The 20,596-nt window shown below is 39.4% G+C and overlaps 2 protein-coding genes across 9 annotated transcripts; one reads left to right on the plus strand and one right to left on the minus strand.

The window, feature by feature from the left end:
* Positions 1-9: 9 nt before the first annotated feature.
* On the minus strand, positions 10-6,603 carry LOC149718097 (uncharacterized). Of its 3 annotated transcripts, XM_089867320.1 has the most exons (3): positions 6,424-6,603; positions 6,267-6,365; positions 10-1,859 (listed from the first exon to the last, which is right to left on the minus strand). In XM_089867320.1, exon 3 carries the CDS (start codon positions 1,849-1,851, stop codon positions 898-900), a length of 954 nt encoding a protein of 317 aa, XP_089723446.1. In that variant the 5' UTR covers positions 1,852-1,859; positions 6,267-6,365; positions 6,424-6,603; the 3' UTR covers positions 10-897. The 3 variants fall into 3 exon arrangements, with proteins under 3 accessions (XP_089723446.1, XP_089723445.1, XP_089723447.1); XM_089867319.1 differs by having other exon boundaries at positions 6,267-6,603; XM_089867321.1 differs by lacking the exons at positions 6,267-6,365; positions 6,424-6,603 and adding an exon at positions 5,472-5,958.
* GCS2alpha (glucosidase 2 subunit alpha) lies at positions 1,706-20,374 on the plus strand. Of its 6 annotated transcripts, none has more exons than XM_089867305.1 (14): positions 1,706-1,844; positions 15,185-15,292; positions 15,353-15,900; positions 15,965-16,061; positions 16,139-16,243; positions 16,313-16,388; positions 16,598-16,914; positions 16,984-17,410; positions 17,493-17,750; positions 17,828-18,157; positions 18,227-18,415; positions 18,484-18,602; positions 18,686-18,789; positions 19,736-20,374. In XM_089867305.1, the coding sequence occupies exons 2-14, from the start codon at positions 15,192-15,194 to the stop codon at positions 19,846-19,848; spliced, it is 2,784 nt and encodes a 927-aa protein (XP_089723431.1). In that variant the 5' UTR covers positions 1,706-1,844; positions 15,185-15,191; the 3' UTR covers positions 19,849-20,374. The 6 variants fall into 6 exon arrangements, with proteins under 6 accessions (XP_089723431.1, XP_089723426.1, XP_089723432.1 ...); XM_089867300.1 differs by lacking the exon at positions 1,706-1,844 and adding an exon at positions 14,668-14,832; XM_089867306.1 differs by lacking the exon at positions 1,706-1,844 and adding an exon at positions 14,671-14,832 and having other exon boundaries at positions 16,631-16,914.
* The last annotated feature ends 222 nt before the right edge of the window (positions 20,375-20,596 follow it).

A 20,596-nucleotide genomic window follows, 5' to 3' on the forward strand; every position in this document is an offset into this window, starting at 1 on the left:
AACCCAATAGCGTTCTTAACTTAAATTTTATTATTTTTTATCATTCTGTATTTTAAATTTATTGACTGTTAGTTTAATTAAAGTAAATGTTAATTACTAATCCCGTACGAAAACTGTGATATCCACGTTTGTAATTCATATGACATGACTTGTTGTTAATATAGTCGAGATTAATATATTTCAAATGACTATTAATTAATGTATTTAATGACGATTTGAGATTTTATAATTAACAATAAACGAAATTAACTCGAGAGATATAATACATTTTTTTTAACTGACGAGAGTGACGATCCCCTCGGTTTACCAACCCGTGACGTCACAAACGCAAAATATCGGAAGTTATATGGGGAAGAAACTGAACTGTTTTCGGTTTTTATTTTGAACTACTTTATTTATACCTTGATTGATATTTTTTTTTACGTTTTAAAATAATACTGACTAATTACAATTAAGCGATAATTAACGTTAATGAATCACAGACATTTATGGAATGGCACAAAAAAGTCAAAATTTACGCGTTTCTTTGTTCGTTTTTAAAAACAATGGAGTAAGACTGGTAACAGGTACATTTCTAAAGTAGCCTACTCGTCAATTAGAATTAACTCGAAAATTAAAAGCAATTTTAATTAAGAAATGAGAGAAATTAATTAAAGAGTAGAAGAAAGATCATCATAGCCAAGGCCTAGCTCGGCGAACTTAATTAATAATACGAGGAAAAAACACTGGCCTCATCATTCATAGATGGCGTAGTTGTGGTAATATTTTTATACAAACACAAAATGGCACCGGGTTTGGTTTCCGTGAAGGCGCGAGTATAGTTTCATAGTCACGTGGTCTTAATAGACCGATTAATGTTTGTACCCTGTTTTAATTAACCGTAGTCAACTTGGATTTTTACCGCGTAATTTCTCCTTGACATCGACACTTTTGTACCCTGAGTACTTTCTTAGTTCTGGTGGGAGGAACCAATCCGGGGCACCGTAAGGTGACGTCAATCCACGCCGTTTTATGCGGTTTGCAAAACGCGCACGATTGAAAAGCGTTCTTAGAAACGTCGTCGCTTCCCGTTAGGGGTATGTAGAAAGAGTTACACTGTCCGTAGCAGAAGTTATTTATTATGGTCTTTGTACGACAACCCGGTTCGCGGATTTTTTGTTTCAAAGGATCGGTTCGACACCAATCGCGTTTAACGTGACTCGCTTTCGTGATAACTAAAGCTTGTTTATTTGATTTTAACAAATCGTCACTAGGCTTAACGTTTTTCGGCTTATTTTTATAGACGCGTAGGTTTTTAGGCTTTTCCGGTTTGTCCGTCGCTAAGCCTAATCGTTCTTCGTTACGTTGCAACGCCACAAAAGCGTCAAAACTCCAACGCGCGCGTGATTTTTCATTTTCCCGCCATTTTCGGCTTCTCTGACGTCGCAGTCTTCTGATTCGTCGACATTTTTTATCGCTACCGCATCTTACACGATGTAAAGCGCCATCTGCTGGCGCCCTTTTCTTTTCATTTTGTTCTGAGACGGACTGACCGCCGCCTCCGTTCATGGTACGAATGAGGCCCGCGTCGAAGGCCTTTTGATCGAATGGACCAATTTTGACGTCGACGTTAGGGTTCGTCAGGCTGTCCGTTCGTAAAGCCGTTAAAATGACCGAACCTCCGACCTCTTCCGGTTTAATTTTAGTAGTGTCTTTCGGGAAGAAACGCGGTTCCATCTTTGAATACTTTTTTAGGGGCGCGATTTCGGGGTCAGCGCGTGTTTCGGCTACCAAGAGAAACGAGGCTAGGACCAGCTGGATCCACATGGACCCTCCGCAACTCGGATCCAGTCTCCGTAATGAAGGTAACATTGTTTTATCTGTTAATTAAAAATAAAATTTATTGACAATTAGTCTTAGTAAGGGTGCGGAAGTGTACTTAAGTAATTGGCTAAATTCCTCTCAAAATTCCTCAACTTGACCTCTAGCCTTCGGTACAACCCGTTTGACCTCTCATTGGCTTAATTTTCGCATTTACACGAATATTTTTTTTCTTTTTTAAACCAAACCCTAAATTCTCGAGCCGATTTTAAAATAGGCCTTCCCCTTTAATAATTCATTTGGTAAATTCCTCGTCCGACATTTATTAGCCATTTTACGGGTCACTTTTAATAAATATTTTAAAACAACCCCAAAAACCGCAGCGGCGCCCCATCATCTTTTTTTGGTCACGCAATAAAATTGGCGCCAACTTAAAACCTTTTTTGGCGCGACTATCTCTGATCTCTCCCATCCAAAGCAAATAGCGCGCGCCGAGCTCGCGCCTTTTCTCTCTGTATCGCGCGCGCACGAAGCATCTTCCGAGGGGTTCGACACTATTACTATTTAAAAAAATTCCCATACACTATAAAAGGTCGTAACCTTACTGACCCCGGTTGTCACTGTAGTATACGACCCCTCGATTAAGTCTAAAGCGCGCGCGATTGAACCCAACCTTCTTCGGGCGTAGGAGGTTAATTTAAATAAAGAATAAAATATACTAGCGACTTCACCACCCCGCGAGTAAATAGAGAAGGTAAGCAGCCAGCGGGGCCTGGGACCCCACCTAGGCTTTTCGTGATAAAAAACGCTTTAACAAATGTTAAGGGCCAGCGCGCGTGCCCGAAACGTTTAAAATCCCTCTTAAAACGGAGGATTTTAGGCTTAAGTATTTGTATAGTCGAAATAATTTCAAGATGCCGCGGCATTCCTAAGAAAATGCAACGGGAAATTTAACGGTTTGGCGTAGGTCACGACAAGGTGCGCGTGCTTTAATTTTAAATAAAATATAAAATTGGCATTAACGTGGAGGATGTTATTGTACATATCTCAAGGTGTTGGCACACTTTTAGCAGGCGCGGTTGTCGATGGTGTACGGGGGTAAACCCGCGGTTTGATTTGAAATGACAGTATATTGTTGTTTAAAACCGCAGCCCTCGCGAAGATGGTATAACAATTCTTTTAAGGGTATTGTCCTATTTCGTAATTGAAGCCCTACTCGTACGTAGGAAGCAGCGATTAGTTTATCCTTGTCTACAAGTTGACTATAGTTGACTACGAGTATCGCTAACGATGCTGGGTGTTGTTGTTATTACGGCCATCTTTTTTATGTTTTGGTTTTTTTAAAGATTATCGTTTCAAACATTCGGATCTTCCTTTTTAGCGTATTTTTTTTCTTTCAACGATATATAGTCTTTCTTTTTTAGTTGTAATGACGCCTACATAACCTAAGTGGATAATAACTATACACGTAGCAGCCTCGGTTAAACAGATGTGCCTTGAAAAATATTTAATTGCTCCCCATAGTTTTTTTCGCGCTGTTTTCTTTCGTTACCTATAGACACGAGAGCTCATTCAAAGTATTCGCCGATTTTAACCCCGAAATTCACCATATTTCATTCGACACTAACCATATGACCCCGTCCCCCGAATTTAACCCTTTTGCCCCCTGTATGACCACCTTGAAATGGACCATAATATACCCCCGAAAGCGACCGTAATATACCCCCGAAAGCGACCGTAATATACCCCCGAAAGCGACCGTAATATACCCCCGAAAGCGACCGTAATATACCCCCGAAAGCGACCGTAATATACCCCCGAAAGCGACCGTAATATACCCCCGAAAGCGACCGTAATATACCCCCGAAAGCGACCGTAATATACCCCCGAAAAGAGTTATAATACCCCGAAATCTACTAGAATACCCTCGAAAAGAGTTATAATACCCCCGAAAAGAACTATAATACCCCCGAAATCTACTAAAATACCCTCGAAAAGAGTTATAATACCCCCGAAAAGAACTATTATACCCCCGAAAAGAACTATTATACCCCCGAAAAGAACTATAATACCCCCGAAAAGAACTATAATACCCCCGAAAAGAGTTATAATACCCCCGAAAAGAACTATTATACCCCCGAAAAGAACTATAATACCCCCGAAAAGAACTATTATACCCCCGAAAAGAACTATTATACCCCCGAAAAGAACTATTATACCCCCGAAAAGAACTATTATACCCCCGAAAAGAACTATTATACCCCCGAAAAGAACTATTATACCCCCGAAAAGAACTATTATACCCCCGAAAAGAACTATTATAACCCGAAAAGAACTATTATACCCCCGAAAAGAACTATTATACCCCCGAAAAGAACTATTATACCCCCGAAAAGAACTATAATACCCCCGAAAAGAACTATAATACCCCCGAAAAGAACTATAATACCCCCGAAAAGAACTATAATACCCCCGAAAAGAACTATATTAACCCAAAATAAGGTACGTCCCCCCCCCCCACTATACATTTCCAATATATTTTTTCTTATACAAGAAAGGAAACTGATATTGCTTTGATATTGTACCCTTTTTTTTCTCTTCTCCAAATCTTGGTGAACTTTATGTAACGCGAACCGCTGCTATACTTAAGAGGGCCACAATAGAATTATAAAGAATTATTCAAATTTTGTCGGCGAAGATGAAAGGCGAAATATTTTAAAGCTAATCAAGCAAACCAAAGAAGAACTGGGGATTTCTTCCCATGTTTGCTTCAAAAAATTCTGATCCCAATTTGGTATGACGTAAAAAATTTCCGCCGAGGAAGGGGGGTGGGTGGGGGTTTAAACCTCGAGGTAACGGATACTCGCCTTTAAATCGTAAGTTTTCAACGTAACAGAATGAAGTAAGGAAGAGTATCCGAGCCCGCGGATTATAGTGGTCACATTGCGTGGGCATTTTGTTCGTGAATTTTTTTTTCTTCGCAAACTCTTACTACATTTAAAAAATGCGAACAGATGGTCGCCGCATTTTCAACTTAGATTAAATTAATTTTATCTTTTTTTATTATTTTTTAAAGGTATCATTTATTTTAGTTGACCATTTTTGGTGATAATTTGCTTCTCGGGTGCGTGTCATTTTTATTTGGCTAAACCTTTAATGGTTTTTCTTTTTTGTCCCGTCTTATTACGATTTACCATCTGTTAATTGTTTACACCGTGTTTTCAGTTTAATTGACAAACTAATTGTAATTATTTTTGGTTGTTTTGTTTGGATTATTATAAATGAATGCAGTTTTAAGGATATTCTTAAATCTTTCATTGACAAATCGAGATCAAATTATATAATGATCGTTCGTGATTGCGCGGTTATTGCATCCTCTACTAAATTGGTAGTTTTTAAAATATCTTTATAATTAGATAAAAACTGCAAATTATTGCTTGCAAACTAGGCTAATCTTTCCCAGAAATAATAGCGCAATTTCATATTGAAACTAATTTAATCTTTCGATAAATTGAATCTCAAATTTTTTTAAGTTGAAATGAACTCGGTTTGACGCGGAACTAATCGCCAATTGTGGCTTTGAAATTAATTTGAATTCAAGTTTTCGTTTTCCAAATTAATCGCGATTAACCTAAGACGCGAAAAATAAATTGTAAATAAGTTAAACTTACCGAAAGCTGTTGCGAATCATAACCCGAACGGTTTTCATTAAACTATACCTAACTTAAATCGCGTTAAATGCAAAAATCGCTTTGAAACTGTTCTAAGTTTTGGAATTGGAAGCGAATAACAAACAATCGGGAATATCTTTGGTTGGTCCGATCCGAATGAGTTAGAAAGAAGCTGTGTAAGATTGCTCGTCTCATCTCCTTTGCAGTTCAGCAGGAGTGAATTGAGGATGAGGAAGAATCTAGCATCCTATAGGGATGTACTGTACACACGCGGAGACAGTCTCTCTAACCCCTCTCCTCTCCTCTCCTCTCCTGAGCGCGTCTCCTCCTCCCCGCATATAGTCAGTCTCTCGGTGATCCCTGGAGACTCTATACCCTTTTCTTCTTAAAATCTTTGCCCGGGGATCTCTCATTTCCACCAGAAAGTAGCCCCGAAAAGAACACCGCCGCGGCCCAACACGCGTAATAAAAGGAAAAGAAAAAAGACCGAATTCATTCATTTCACCCATGAATCTCTCGGAGTCCGCCTCTTTGCATTTGGGACCACGAACTAATCTGTTATGGACCCCAGTAATACTGGATTAGTAATAGAGCTATCACATTTGTGACGTCAGTGCCAAGGTAAAACGTCATGTTTGGCACCGTTTGGGTTCTATGGGCAAATAGCGTGGGTGGCTCTAGCTACTCTGGCCAACAAGTGTCTGGCAACACTTTGCCCTTCGGCCGTATTCGCGAAATGTTAAAATAAATTCATACTAAAAGCTTTTAACCCAAAAAAGAAAAATTGCTCCTCACCTGTCGTAATAAAATGGAAAGGGGCGACGGAGCTCGACTGCGATTGTATTTGTATTCCTCAGTTTCTTGTAAAATCCCTGGAACTGTCGCCGGCGCGAACTGAACAAAGACGACCTCGTTGGTGGTTTAACTCCAAGGTCTCCGAAAGCGAAATTACCTTTCCATCGCAACGCCAGGAATATCCAACGGTCGAACGATGCCCATCGGTCGTTGGGGCATCGTTGGAAGACTAGGCCTAAATGTTTTAAAGGCGCTTTGACCCAAATTATCACGAGACTATCCGCGGCTAGTTTGAGTCAATTTCCGGAATGCAACGAGGACCCGAAAGTATCTTTGGGACTCTTAGAGGTTGCGAACAAAAAAACAAAAGCTAAAGATAACCGAAAAGTCTTCTATCGTGGTGTGTCTGTCTAGTCCGAAAGTCGGTCGTACCACTCTTTTAGCTCTTTCTGACGTGAGAATTCTCCGAGGAATTATTGATGCTGATCCCGAAGGATGCTCCCAAAGTTTTATCCGACTCTCGACTAGGCGCTAATAATAATAAATAAAAATTTTCTCTCTTTGCTTGGCCCTGTAGGGAGAGAAACTGAGGAGAGAGAGGGAAGGCTGGTTGGTTGGCTTATAAGCTAAGGCGATCTACTCTCTCTCTCTCTCTCTTGGAAGGTTGGTTGGTGGCGACGTGATCCCACTCATTCGTAATCCCGGCGCTCTCTCTCTCTCTCTCTCTCTCTCTCTCTCTCTCTCTCTCTCTCTCTCTTTCTCTTTCTCTCTCTCTCTCTCTCTCGTCTCGAGCAAAAAGAGAGACACGTGCCCTAGACTTTCCCCACTTTGTTAATGTTAAAAGACGCGTGCCGTAAGCGCCAAAAACGTTGAAAAACACATTTCCAACCGAGGGGCTCATCGCTACAAAACATTTTTCAACTTTATTTGGGACATCTTTTCACTCCAATACTTGGGTAACGAGTACGGAGGGGTGCATTTATTGGTCAGGCAAAATCAAGGAATTTTCTAATGAACAATTACCAGCGAGCTTTCCTTATCAGTTTCAATTTCACTGATTGTAGGCTAGTTTATACGTCGATTGGTTGATACGAACATGAAATCGTCCACATTAGTATTTACTCGTAACGGAATATGAAACCTCGAGCTCCCAAGGTTGGTGCACGATGGAGACTTAGTGTTTATCCCCTCGTGTTAGCGTCGGGCGCCAACGTTGATTTCCATAGAGGAACTACGCGTTGAGAAGGATAGGTTGGAAGTCGGGGGTCGCCCGCTCGCCGCACCCCACACACACACCGCTGCACCAAACACCAATGTTTGATTGAAGGCGATGTGACTCCTTAAATATATATAACTATAGCCTCGGATCGCGTTGCGCTGTTGCATCATGGGAAACTTTAGATTCCCTTTTATTTTGCACCACTCTGGTTGTTGTTTGCCCTTCGTAAGAGGGTTCAAAAATTGGGTAATTAAACTTTTCTCGTAATTAGGGAAGACATACTGAGGGAGATTTCTCGCCCCGCGTTTAATTTTTTGGCGGGATATTTTAGAGAGAGAGTTTAAGGTATTTTGATGGTGCGCGAATGGGCATTGCATTAGGGCCTCCCCGCTGCGTGACGCGATGGGTCCGAGGGGAGTTACCATGCAGCGTCTACCTGGGGAGGGGTGGTTTCGTTTCCTTATAGTAGATGGATCTGTAGATCTCTATCCATCCTTCCCTTCTGGTATTTTAAACATTTTTACATTATGATTATTGAGGGATTGGCGCCATGGCATAACACGCCGTCTACTGGCAACCCGCGAATCCCAGACGAATTTACCTTTGGGCCTTTTTTATACTCGGCACCCGAAAACCCCTCCTTACTTTTATAATAGGATTCCAACGCCAGAGATTTAGACCTATATAGAGGAACATGCGTTCGTCCAGCTTATAAATCCTTCATAGGGGACTAGAAAAGTCCACATTGCAAAAATATTCCACGAGCGTCGAGGAAATTAAGAATATTAGTGACCACGGGCATATCCTGATCATTCTTAATTTAATTTCAAAGTAATTAGTGTTTTAAAACTTGGTTAGGTCAGGGTAGGTACAAGTATACCCCAAGTTCACCGCGGTCTTCTCGTGGAAAGCAATTATTTCTCCGCTGGTCCTCTTTAGAATTATAAAGTCCCTGACTTTAGATATAGGAACATGGGAGTAAACGCACCGCCAAAAAGGCCCCAGGATCAAATTGGACCTTATAAGCTTTATGATTGACGCCAAACATAGAGATAGTTTGATACGGATATAGCCAACCCACCCAACCAACCAACCGCCTTGGTGACGTCGAAACAGAGCTTATCCGCTAAATCCCTACTTGTACTATATTAAACAAGGTCTTAATTTCAAATTGCACTTGACAAACGTTGGGAGGTTCAAGAGCAAACCTGAGAGAGGATGGAGAGCAAATCTGGATGTTGTTGTAGCAGCATAGCAAGGCACGTGCCACGCAATCTCCATTATTTCCTCTAGTTGATTTATTTATTTCGGGCCATAAATTCACTCTAATTCTTTTTAATGTTATTCCGATGATAAGAAAAAATAATTCCGCTTCGGGGGGGCTTTTGTTTTTGATTCGAAGAAAGAGGATGAATTTTTGAAATGATGATAGCCATAGTACTCAACACGCGGCGAAAGCTAAGTATTCTCTTTCTCTGATGCACTATTTTAAACGATTGCCGTCGGTATTTTTCAATGCTGCTGGAAGGAAGAAATAAGAGAAAGAGAAAATATATGGGGTAATTATCTCGGTAATTAGGCGTTTTAATTCTACTCTTCTTTTTTATATTATTCGTTCTATTAATTATAAGCGATACCGGTATGTCACGTGACGTAATACCCAGAGTGAGAGAGTGAAAGGGGACCTCCCCGTATTTTACCACAGAAAGTGAAAGTTTTCGGTTTAAAGAGATACTGATGGTGAAATATCTTTTAAGAATTATTTTCTAAACGTTCCAAAGTTTTAAGTTTTAATTACTCGAGATCCGATGGATGTAAGGACCGAGTCCTTGGTGGTACCTGACGTAGAGAGACGTCATACATCCGGAGCGCCTCCCATTGGCATGTCCCTAGCCTGGCTTAATTACTTATCCAAGTGCTGGTATCTTTTACAATGCCCGCGTACGTCATGATTGGTCTTAGCGTCAATATCCCTTTAAACGGTGTTTGGAATATAGCTGTCGATTTGACTTCTAAATGAGAGGTGGTTGGGGTCAAACGCCTGTCGTTAAATAAGAATTTGTCTCTTTTCAATTTCGTCATAAACTATTAATTTCAAATTTATTAGCGGCGTGTATAAATTCGTGTTTTGGTTAATCATAGACACGCTTATGTCGTATAATATTCCGTATATAATTATCGTCTTACCCGGCCCATAGAGTCAAGTCGCGCTCTAGAGTATCAAGCCAACCCCGTCCCAGGGAGACCAGGACGGCGCCCGTCTCCCCAACCAAAAAGAATTACCAATTCCATCATCAGAAGGTATAAATGAAGGAATTTGTTAATAATGCCCTGGAATTTCTGTATTAAAACATTCGGCCACGTTTAATTATAACGTTTAGACCCCCCCCCCCCCCAATATTTCGTGAAATATGGTAGATTTATCTAGGGGCCATTTTAAAGTGAATATAACTCGATGAATTAACAAGTGGTATTCTATTGGTTTTCGTCAATTTTTTATATCATTTCGTAGGGACTTGGATTCCCGGGCTCAGGAATTTTGATATTATCAAATCGGGGCGTTTAATAGGAAAATATCTTTTATATAAAAAGTTTCTTGGCGAATTCCGAATTTTTATTTACCCCTTTCGGGCTTTGTTTTAAGAAGCTGATAGGAACCGCGAACAATCGTATTTTTCTCTCTCTCTCGTCTGACTGAGAGCGAGAATTCGAATTGAATGACCTTTTAGAATAAAAGGCGCCAAACCCTGCACGGTCCACCCCCAACTCAAAAATACCATGGCGAATTTTATGATTCCGCAAAAAAACAATGAAGAGCCCGTGATGCATTTTCTCGATTGACTATAGCTTTTATGGAAATCACGTGTCACTTTCATCACGTGATGCATCCGGCAGCGTGAATTTTCATTTTTAATTTCGTTAAAATTTAGTTAGTGAGACTATAACAGGCGCCCGTCCTTTTTGGTTCGACAACTACGTCTTTACCAAGTGCTCTTGATTATGTTTATGATCCTGTTCAACGTCAAGAGCAGTTTACGGCTTTAACGATTTCCAGTATTAATTATTTATTGAATTAACTTAAGATTTTTAATTAAAGCGTTAATTATTAAGATTAAAATTAGTTTCTCGCGTTTAATAACTAAATATTAACCAAATAAGAATTTTATTCGTGTTTTAATGGTTTATTTTCTCTAGTACATGTCCTTTTACGGTATAGGTTTGAGCTATGTGACGTAATGTTTAAAAATAGCCGTGACGCTGATAAAATGGGAGGTTTTTTTTCTTCTTTTAAATAGATAATTCTAATTAATAGTTGTACAATCATTGACCCTATCATCTTTCTTTTCTCGAGATAAACTTTGAACCCCTTTCGGCCCACGCGAGCCAAACACGATGATACCAGAAAGAAGTTCTCCCTTCACCCCTCTACGCGTGGGAAAATTCAACGCTAAGCCTAAATGCCTTATTTATTAAACAATCTGATTAAATAAATAAGTTTTAAGAGCATTTTGAAGATTAGCGATTGGTAAATTCCTCTTTTTAAAAATGCCAATTGAAGTATTTGTTCTTACGATGCGATTTTGGTTGGAAAAATGTATCGCGTTACTTCTTGTTCTTTGGCGCTGGCATTTCGCCTCCCACGTGAAATTTAAAACCCGGTCGGGGTTAGAGAAAGGTCGAAGAAGGTTAGGTGACCTCCCGTGACCCCTAACACCGAATAATAATAAAAATATAGGGGGTGTTTTAAAAAACATCTTTTTTTTCTTTTTGCGAGTGGGTGAAATTGGAAAGTTAACTCGTATTGAATGGAGACTAGTCGGCGCCCATCGTGCTTGCTTGTTATTTTTTCTTTCTTACCCTTTCTGATTTTTACGATCGATACTGGCTTTTTAAACGAAAGGTTTTAAACTCCTACGTAACTTGAACCCGCGAATCGAAAGAAGATTTAAGTATAGGTAGACTTTCCCGCCAAAATACAGTACCCATTTCGATAGCAGAGACGAGTGGGCAGAAAGGTCTACGCGAGTATGTCGTTTCACCTTTCCTTGACGACCGCTTCAACTGTCCTAAGCCTAATTAGAAAGAAGTATCGGAATTAATGGCGCCCAGACTTTTGGGTGGATTGACGCGTCCCGCTAAGGGTGCCCGACAAAACAAACTGGCTCTTCGAGATTGCTTTAATTTTAATTAAAAGTTCAGACTTCTGTCGTCGGGTCGGATACGCGCCCCCCAAAGAGTTAGTTCCGACTTCCGAGTGTAAATCGTCCACTCGAACTATATTTCGAAGAAAACGCCTCGCTAAAAAATCTCATTCCTCGTCATTGACCTTTAAAAAAGGTCACGGACTATGAAATTTTCCAAATGAGGACAACTATCCGGCAACCCTTTCCTTAATCTCGGAGTTGTTACATTCCCCGAAATTGACACATTGATAAATACTAACATTGTCGCCAAAATTCTTCTATCTCTTATCGCCTTGTCTCGCATTTTGGCAACCTGTTGAACCTAGGCAAGGTGTATCCGCCATCGTAACGTTAATAACGGGAAAACCATAAGTATGACATTATGTCTTAAACCCCTCGATAACCGTCATATCATTACTTGGAGGGTGTTTATACCTATTGGTTGCGCGACGCACAATCCAGGGGTTGATCTATTCTACCCCTAAGCAACAAAATGTTTTGTCAAGTTGGGTTAGTGGGAAACATTTTTCACTCCTTATTTCATGGTGTTCACGTCGCACTTACAGTTGTTGGGTTACTTCCGCCGTAACGTATATATGCAAATTAGTTCTCGGGGGACAACCTCGATCGGGTGTTTTTCGACGGCTCCTTTAAAAATGATGGACGATATGTTTATACCAATCTTTTTAACTCGATAGTTATAGGTCAGGGTTGCTTTACGAGTTTCTATATAAAAAAGTATTTAAAACGGGATATAAATTACGTCTCGCTTTCTTCCTAATTAAAAAAGGGACAAATTCCAACCGCACCAAAATTTAAAATTATCTTTTCAATTAATAGATTTACGATTTTAAATAGGAAAATATTTTCCCAAACATTTTTCTTTTTTTTGCTTAAATATTTATTTAAAAAACTTTCTGGCGCCAAGAAACTTTACTGAATTTAGTTTTAGAGTTTAAATAAGCTCGCACGATCGCCTTAGAATTTGTTTAGATCTTAAACGCCTTTTAGAATGTTTACGAGACAACTTTTACAAATATTTATTTTTTCCCCCCCATGCAGTAGCTTTAGGCGCGAATGCCATTTACCAATTTTATCCGTATCAAATTTTGGATGAACCTGAAAACTTTGGTAATACAAACGCCTGGTTTTTAGGCCAATGTAGTGAATCTCCCCTCGGATCTCATTCGTTTAAGTCTAGGGTTTCGTTGGAAATTAACCTCGGTGGTTAAAATCAGTGTTTTTGAAGGTGTGTAAGTCGACGCGATTTTAAAACAACTTACTCGAGAACCGCGAGTAATGAAGTACTCTAAATATCAGACAAAGAGGCTAATTGTTTTCAAACGCATTCCGAAATAAACGTTTTCTCAAATGTTCTCCTAATGAGTTTGCGCGCGAGAAATAAAAACCCAAGAACGAATTTTTTTAAAACTAAAAATACTTTCGCCAAATTTTATCTCCGAGCGAAAAGGGTTAGAGGATTTAAAGGCCTAATGAAACGGCGTGCCGGTGAACCGATTCCAACTGAACCGCTAACCTTTGTCAGTCTACGGTCTCTCGGCTTAATCAACTTCCTGCTGGGAACTTAGATAGAATTCCGAGGCCGCTTCCAAATTTCCTAGTTTCTAGTGACCTTTAAACTTATTCCTAGATAATTAGCGAAAACTATTTCGCAGTGTTTACTTAGGACGTACCATTCTTTAGTTTCATACGCGGTAATGGCAATTTGTAGCTTTGATTGCGCGGTAAGATTACGCTGATTGCCATTACTCTCCGTCTTCAGTATGGGCGCGTACGTTTAATTCTTTAGAAGAATTTAATTTGGAAAATAGGCGTTTTTAGGCCTAGTTGAGGGTGGGAATCGGCCAACTCTCTAATTAAATTCTAACAGACTATCCGGGCCGCCCGAAATGCTTAAAACTAATTTTGAACATTGGCAAAAAAAAGAAAAAAAAGGGTGGGAGTAGGAGGATTGTTTCGCTATTATAAATTTCTGAGCCGTCAAAGGTTGCTCGGCTCGAGTCTGCAGGGTCTTCGTTGAAACGAGGAAGGTTCCTTTTCGAGGTGCGCTTCTCCGAGAGGCTGTTTTTGCGTTGACGCGAATACCACGGCAGCGAGTGTATCTATCTAATTTGTAAATGGTACGCGCAGTGCCCGAAATATATAGTCTATAAGTGGCGCCGTTTGAACGCGGCGTAAAGTCGCGTCTTTCCGGCTGCTTTCGTCTAAGTTGGCGCCCGACGCCGCCACCGTCTTGTTTTCATCTCGTCCGCGTCTTCTTCTTCGTCTTGTTCTTCCTCCTCCTCCAGAAGATGAGAGAGAGGAATATAATTTCCAGAGGAATTCCAACGTTTTCACGTTTATTATTAGTTAGAGCTTGAGAATCAGAGGCGGCGGGGCCAGATCCGAGGACGAAGACCCGTCCAAGTTGAGGCCGTACGTGCATGGTAGCCAGGCCTTCTTAATTCTCTTCGATTGACCGACTTATTCAGGGACATTCCCTCCCTCGATAGGTCAAGAACTGACTTATTTGTATTTCTTTGGCGGCTCCCGCGGGAGCCACTCGGAAGATACCAAATATTTCAGTGGGAATTAAGTTTCGTCTCGTTAGTAGTGTCGCGTCTCTCGAGGTCCAAATGGCCTTAAACAGTTCCTCCTTCTCTTTTAGGTGTCAAAGAAATAACTGTCTTAAAGTTGAAAGTGGCATACATAGATCGAGCGCCACATTGTCGCTCTTCAAAGTGAAAACAGTTTCCTGTCAGGCGCTCTATATCAAAATTCTTCCTCTTTTTCGCATTGTCACTAAGTTGACTCCGGTTCATTTCCGGTTCAGTTGATTTACAAGCCCCCTTTTTTCTTAATTGAATTAAATTTATGATTGTTGCGATAATTATTTTCCGCCCGCCACTTCCGAAAAAACGGACCAATTTCCCTGCAAATTTCTTCTTCCCTTTTATGTTATCTCAAATTTCTTAGAAAAACAACAAGTTTCTGAATCTAAATGTCTATTTTCCCAACGCCTAAATTAAAAAATAACTCGCGTTTTACCTTCCCTTTGGCCACGAGTTACGTCACGAAACAGACGGTCCGGCTTCTACCAACGTGAAGTAATATGATTGGTTGATTTTTCATCAAAAACGCGAGAAAAAATGGCTACCACGTGGTGAGTAATTTTTTCCCGGCGAAGTCATTAAAAACTATTTTCTAATTAATCTAAGCCTCTTAAAATAATTTTTAAGCGTTAGTTTTATTACGTAAGTCCCGAAATTTGTATAAATCGCGCTGAATTAAGCTTGAGAAATTTACACCGAGGCTTAATCGATAGATTATAAGAGTTGAGCGGGGCTTCTGACTGTTGTGTCATTGTATGTATAGTCTGATATGAGACGGAGTTTTTTTCGATACTCCCTATAATTAATCAAACTTTTCTATCGATTTCTTGAATAAATAGATAGTTCTACGTAGACACGGCGAACGTTGAAGGTTCTTTAAGCTTCATTTCTGTATTTTTCTAGCGGCATTATGAGACCTTTAAAAATATTAGCCATTTTGACTCTTTTGTGTTGCGTGAACTCCGTTGATCGAGGAAATTTTAAAACATGCGATCAAAGCAGTTTTTGCAAGTAAGTACGGTTAAAATTTAAGCCTAAATAATAAAATATTAAAACTGTTTTAAAACCAAGGCGTCATCGCAATTTACAAGCGGGAACGTCTCCTTATTTCCTACAAATGAACAGCATTCGCGAGAGTGATAAGAAAATCGAGGGTAATTTAGTACACAGCTCGTCGGGTTTAGTTTTAAAGATGGAACTGTTTATACTGGACGACGGCATAGCTCATTTACGTATTGACGAACTAAACCCGATTCGTCCTCGTTTCGAGCCAAAAGACGCCTTCGCTAAACCTCCCAAAGAAGGCTCTTATAAAGTGACTAAAAAAGACGCGGAAATGATCGAGATTACTTTCGGAGATAATAAGGCCGTCGTGACCTCCTCACCTTTTAGAGTTGATTTATATTCTCGGGATCAGTTAGTTATTAGCGCTAATCCGCGGGGATTGTTGAAGTTTGAACACTTTAGACTTAAAACTCCGGCTGGTGGCGGCGGAAACGCTGACGAAGCTGGTGACGGAGAAAATAAAGTTGAGGAAGTAAAACCTTTACCTGAGGAAGAAAATCAGGAGGGAATGTGGGAGGAAAGTTTTAAAGGTCATCAGGATACCAAACCCTATGGTTAGATTGTCTTAAAACATTTTAATTAGTTAGTTTTAATTAATTTTAACTTGTATGTAATAAGGACCGTCTTCGGTTGGGATGGATTTCTCTTTTGTTGGCTTTGAACACGTTTACGGAATTCCCGAACACGCTGATACCTTTGCTCTTAAACAAACCAAGTATGATTAATTTAAATTAATCATTAATTTAATGAAATATTTGGTTTGTTTAATAAATAAATTAAAATGTAATTCAGGGGAATGTCTGAACCGTATCGGCTGTACAACTTGGACGTCTTTGAGTACGAACTTAATAATCCTATGGCTCTTTATGGTCAAATTCCATTTATGGTTGCTCACAGGTATTAACCGTCCGTAAATCAGTAATTAGTATATAGTTAATTAACCACATTCGCGCCTCATTCGATCAGTGCCTCAAGAACAGTTGGACTTTTATGGCTGAACGCGGCCGAGACTTGGGTTGATATCGAGGCCGCTAACAAACGAGTAATTGATTTAATTTAATCGGTGTTTTTGTGTGTGTTTGTAACTAATATTTTAGCTAGGGAGAAAAAACAAAAAGAAATTCCGTTTTTCTTAATGACTAATCCATAATTAATTAATTAATTAATTAATGTGTTTTCCGATTCGTTAAGTGTATTGTTAAGTCACGAGTTAGCTGCCTCGTTTCTCTTTCCTTAACTTTGTCAATCTAGGGTTTGGTTTCATCTATCGTTGACTACGTTAAGGGCACCGAACCAACGGTGGAACGAGAAACGCATTGGATCTCCGAGAGTGGCGTCTTGAACGCCTATTTCTTATTGGGACCCGGACCCAAGGACGTCATGCGTCAATACACGCTGGATTTAAGCGGCACCACTCCTTTACCGCCTCTATTCGCCGTCGCTTACCATCAGAGTCGATGGAATTACAACGACCAAGAAGACGTCAGGAATGTCGACGCTGGATTTGACGAGCACGATATTCCTTATGACGTCATTTGGTTAGACGTTGACCACACTGATAATAGAAAGTATGACGCAATGAGAGTTCGTCAAAGATACATTTGCGTTAAAACGCGCGTACCTTTAACCTTTCGTAGGTATTTTACGTGGGAACCTCACAAGTTTCCGACACCCGAGATTATGTTGAATAATATAACTGGGAAAGGTCGTAAAATGGTGACCTTAATTGACCCTCACATCAAGCGGGAGAGTTCTTATTACATTCATAGCGAAGCCGCTTCCAAAGGATACTACGTTAAGAATAAAAACGGGGAAGATTACGACGGTTGGTGTTGGCCCGGATCTTCGGGATACCTCGATTTCTTAAACCCCGAAGTCCGCGATTGGTGGGCCGAGAAATTCGCCCTGGATCAATACAAGGGCTCAACCTTGTCTCTCTTCACTTGGAACGATATGAACGAACCCTCGGTCTTCAACGGACCCGAGATTACAATGCCCAAAGACAACCGTCACTTCGGGAACTGGGAACATCGCGACGTTCACGGAATTTACGGAATGTATTTGGTACGTTTGCGTTTGGACCTTCGTTCTGATCCTGATGAGACCGGGGTTGGTTTAATGGTACCGTTTGGTTTTGTTTCGTTAGCCAATGTCCACCTATAAGGGTCACTTACTGCGATCGAATGGACAACACCGGCCTTTCATTTTATCCCGCGCTTTCTTTGTCGGATCTCAACGTTTCGGGGCCGTTTGGACGGGAGATAACACGGCCGATTGGGGTCATTTGGCCATCAGCATTCCCATGCTCTTAAGTTTGAGCGTGACCGGGATGGCCTTCTCCGGCGCTGACGTCGGCGGGTTCTTCGGGAATCCCGATACGGAACTCTTAGTTCGATGGTATCAGGTAAATAATAACTTAGTAAGAGTTATTCAAGGTGGTTCAAGCCCCGCCCACGTTGTTGTCACTGTCCTTGTCCTTAGGCCGGGGCGTACCAACCTTTCTACCGAGCTCACGCCCATTTAGACTCGAAACGTCGGGAACCTTGGTTGTACGACACGCAGGTCAAACTGCGCATCAGAGAAGCCATTCGTAAACGCTATTCCTACTTACCATTTTGGTACACGCTTTTCTACGAGAACGAACTGACGGGAATCGCTCCGTTACGTCCCATCTGGATGGAATTCCCTCAAGACGAACAGGGATTCACGAAACAAACGGAACACTTAGTGGGCAACGCCATGTTGGTCAGTCCCGTCGTGGAACAAGGCGTCTCTTCCATAACCATTTATTTCCCTGGAGGAAGTGACGAGGTGCGTAGTAAGACCATGGTCAAGGACAGGTGGATGGACGTTGGTCATTTCTTCTTCTTTTTGGAATAGGTTTGGTACGATTTAGAGAAACGTACAAAGTTCGCGGGAGGAACGACGAATCAGTACCGTGTAACTATGGATAGCATTCCCGCTTTTCAAAGGGGAGGGACAATTATCCCCAAGAAGGAACGGATTAGACGAAGCGCCTCATTGGGTGTCGATGATCCCTACACTTTGGACGTTGCCTTGAAGAAAGTCGTGAGTATTTTTATTAGAATTAAACATCGTTATTCGTTAATGATTAATTAATTTAATTAATGTTAAAGGACGGGAGCGATTTTGCAAATGGGACTCTTTACTTAGACGACGGATTTTCAACTCATTATAGAAACGGGGACCATTTATACCTAAAACTTACCTACAAAAATAATATACTTTCTTCTAAGTACGATTTGATTTAATTTAATTTAATTTAATTCGTTTAATGTTAAATATTTAATTAACGGTGGCGGATTAATTTCTGTATAGAATATTAGAAGGACCTGGTAATTTTCCGGTGAAATCGTGGCTGGAAAGAGTCAGAATCATTGGAATTACGTCAATGCCCAAAACAATACACATCAACTCTCATAGTAATTTCATTCTTTTAATTACGCTTTTAATTATTTTTAATTTTCAATTCCTTTAATTTGTTTTATCGCGTTTTTAATTTGTTTTTTGTGTTTTTAATTTGTTTTATCGCGTTTTTAATTAGTTTTATCGCGTTTTTAATTAGTTTTATCGCGTTTTTAATTAGTTTTATCGCGTTTTTAATTTGTTTTATCGCGTTTTTAATTAGTTTTATCGCGTTTTTAATTAGTTTTATCGCGTTTTTAATTTGTTTTATCGCGTTTTTAATTCTATTAGTCGAGTTTTTAATTCTATTAGTCGAGTTTTTAATTCTATTAGTCGAGTTTTTAATTCTATTAGTCGAGTTTTTAATTCTATTAGTCGAGTTTTTGATTCTATTAGTCGAGTTTTTAATTCTATTAGTCGAGTTTTTGATTCTATTAGTCGAGTTTTTAATTCGTTTTTTGCGTTTTTAATTTGTTTTATCGCGTTTTTAATTTGTTTTATCGCGTTTTTAATTTGTTTTATCGCGTTTTTAATTTGTTTTATCGCGTTTTTAATTCGTTTTATCGCGTTTTTAATTTGTTTTTTGCGTTTTTAATTTGTTTTATCGCGTTTTTAATTTGTTTTATCGCGTTTTTAATTCGTTTTATCGCGTTTTTAATTTGTTTTTTGCGTTTTTAATTTGTTTTATCGCGTTTTTAATTTGTTTTATCGCGTTTTTAATTTGTTTTATCGCGTTTTTAATTTGTTTTATCGCGTTTTTAATTTGTTTTTTGCGTTTTTAATTCTTTTAGTCGCGTGTTTAATTCTTTTAGTCGCGTTTTTAATTCGTTTTATCGCGTTTTTAATTCGTTTTATCGCGTTTTTAATTTGTTTTAATCGCGTTTTTAATTTGTTTTAATCGCGTTTTTAATTGTTTTTATCGCGTTTTTAGTTATTTTAACGAATTAATTTCGATTATTTCAGGTTTAGGAAAACAAGAGCTTAGATTTTCCTACGATAAAGCGGAGCAGATTTTAGTTGTCAGGCGACCGGGAGCGAACATGGCTGAGGAGTTTAACATCGAACTCGGCTTTTAAATTTAATTTAGGAAAAGGGAAAAATTAATTAAAGCAATCAAGAAATCATGAAAATGTTGCGTGTCTTAATAAACGAAAACGACAAATAAATAATTCAACACCACAAAACAATTAAGAAATCATCTTCTTTTTCCCCCCAAACACTCACTTTTTTGGTACTGGCTTCTTCAAACGTTAAAACACCACCGCAATTTTGGGAAATAATTTCAAAAAATATTAATTAAATAAATGAACAACAAACAACAACAAAAATGGAACCGCTGTGATATAGTATTTCATGGTTAACTATTAATTGTTTATCCTAATTGAAATTAAACACCACGCTCCTTGAAACTTTCCGTTAATTCCATTATTTCTACCTTTTCCAACTATTTTTTCCATTTTTTTGTGTCAAACCATTGCCAATTAAATGATTATTTTAAATGGAGTGAAAGATTAATTAATGTGAAAATTATTCCCTTTTTTTTCGATTTATTTGTCATGTTATAAACTTAAAAAGAATAAAAATGACGTTAAAATTTTACAACATCAAGTTTCATCTCCCGTCTATTTTAGGGTTTATCTATCCTCCTTGGTATTAAAGTCGTCTGCTAAAATTATAGCCGGCTCCAGGCGGGCGCCGGCCGGCGTTTTGAATTTTCTTTGTTTAGGGGTTCCGTTACTGGTAGTGATTAGAGTGGGATTTAAATTATATTTAAGTTAAATATGCAAATGTTTTACATCGGATATTCGTTTGCCCTTGTCTAAT

This window comes from Phalangium opilio, unplaced genomic scaffold (genome assembly GCF_054372755.1).
Source record: "Phalangium opilio isolate 3A_F unplaced genomic scaffold, DU_Popi_V2 ptg000002l_1, whole genome shotgun sequence".
NCBI classification, from domain to species: domain Eukaryota; kingdom Metazoa; phylum Arthropoda; class Arachnida; order Opiliones; family Phalangiidae; genus Phalangium; species Phalangium opilio.